We start from the raw sequence: 1,769 nt of genomic DNA on the forward strand, positions 1-1,769 counted from the left end.
AATAAATGCGTTTAAATCAGTTAAATATTTTTTTGTAAAAATTAATTTAGTTATATGTAAATAAAACTTTAAGAACAATGATAACTAAAACAATATTTTAATATAAATGTTAGCATTAATACCAACCAGTAAATGAGTAATCTGAAACAGTCATCGTCGATACACCAAAAAATAATAATAATGTTAGATTATACGAAAGCAAAGCAAATAGCAAATATACAACAACAAAGAGATCTAAGGGCAACTTTATTAGTGTCACATCCTCAAACCAAAACCAAGCATCTCAACCAATTATTTTAACTCATTTTCAATTAAAAGCTAGTTTTTATTTTGCTTTTTAAAGTCAGACCGATTGAAGGCTGACGCATGGAAAAATTGAGGTTTTAAAAGAGGTCAATCAGTTCTTGCATGCCATACCAGTTCTGACAATTTAGTTCTTCGTTCTTACATTATAATTACTTTTATTATTATAATGATTAACATATCGTCTTAGATACTACCAATAGAAGTGGCCTAAGATCTGAATAAGCAAAAAAGAAGAAATAAAGGAGGGAAAGAAGATTACACGAAAGCAAAGCAAATAGCAATCATGCATTTTTACAAATATTCCACATAATTGTAGTAGATGAATAATGCTGAGAGCTCCCAGCAACACACATTCGCAGCTCACAGTAACCAACAATACCAATAAAATAAAATTCAAGTCATTCAAAGTGCGTCACATCTGACATAATCGATCTGATTTAAGATGGTGGTACTCGGAGATACAGAGGGATTGGGTTTTTGGCAACCGGTGGTGAATCCCATACTGAAAATGCACTTTCAGAGTTCATCCATCTGTCGGTCATTTCAGGATAATGGCGATCAAAAACATCTTTGAGACTCTCTGTAGTATTCACCCATTCAAGTCCTTTCTTTGTATAAGTCATTTCATTGAAATCACTCGTGAAGAATCTATCCGCTTCTAATCTCCTGAAAATATATTTAAGTTTATATAATATATTAAATATTGTCTATCCTTGAAATATAAATTCAGCTGCCCATTTTTATCCATAAAACCAGGTCCGGCCTGGCCCGTTTGGGCGCCTAAAGCAAAAAAGTAACTTGGCCCATATACAAAAGCATATTAATAAAGTGCATCATAAAAGCTTTGAACCCATGGCTAGAAAGACTTGAACAGTATCTAAGAACCAGTAAACCAAAGTTAGTTTCAGAAATCTATGCCTCTAATAATATCTATATTTTATGGCGCCTAAATCAGGTGCTTTACCAGCTTTAGCCCAGGGCGGCCCTGGTACTGCTTAAAACTAAAATAAAAGTATAACAAACGAAATGCTAAATAGTAAATATATATATACCTAGTAGCCATGAGGAGGAAAACGTTAAAGGCAGTCTCGCTAATAGCGAACCCTTTGATTTTCTTCTCGGCCATAAGTCCCACCAGAAGATCGAGCTCTTCCACATTACCACCGTACACGTCTTCTAGTGCTTCAATTGCTTCCTTATCGTCCGTTAGATCTTCCCACTTCTTTATCGGAATCGTAAACATAGATCTCCTAAATTCATTGTACCGTGCAATGATATTCCGTATTTTTAACGGTTTTAAACTCGTTTTGGAGCAATTAAATGGTCGGTTTTAATTAATGTTTTGGTCTATTTGATGCGTTTTGGTGTTCTTAAGTGTAATATGCAGGTTACTAGATAGCTTGAAAGAAAAGAACGCATTCGGGATTTATTCAGAAGCAAGATGGACCGAACAATGGACCGAA

At 34.3% G+C, this 1,769-nt stretch overlaps 1 protein-coding gene across 4 annotated transcripts in view; it reads right to left on the minus strand.

Annotated features, from left to right (window-relative positions):
• Positions 1-525: 525 nt before the first annotated feature.
• The window catches only part of LOC106295349 (alpha-dioxygenase 1-like), a 6,108-nt gene continuing 4,864 nt past the window's right edge, over positions 526-1,769 (minus strand). For all 4 annotated transcript variants that reach the window (XM_013731226.1, XM_013731223.1, XM_013731224.1 and 1 more), the window contains 2 exons: positions 1,359-1,578; positions 526-972 (listed from right to left, as the gene is read on the minus strand). In XM_013731226.1, coding sequence (XP_013586680.1) covers positions 744-972; positions 1,359-1,578 — 449 coding nt within the window. In that variant the 3' untranslated portion in view covers positions 526-743. The remainder of the gene's footprint in view (positions 973-1,358; positions 1,579-1,769) is intronic.

Source organism: Brassica oleracea, chromosome C5 (assembly GCF_000695525.1).
Source record: "Brassica oleracea var. oleracea cultivar TO1000 chromosome C5, BOL, whole genome shotgun sequence".
In the NCBI taxonomy this organism is placed as follows: Eukaryota; Viridiplantae; Streptophyta; class Magnoliopsida; order Brassicales; family Brassicaceae; genus Brassica; species Brassica oleracea.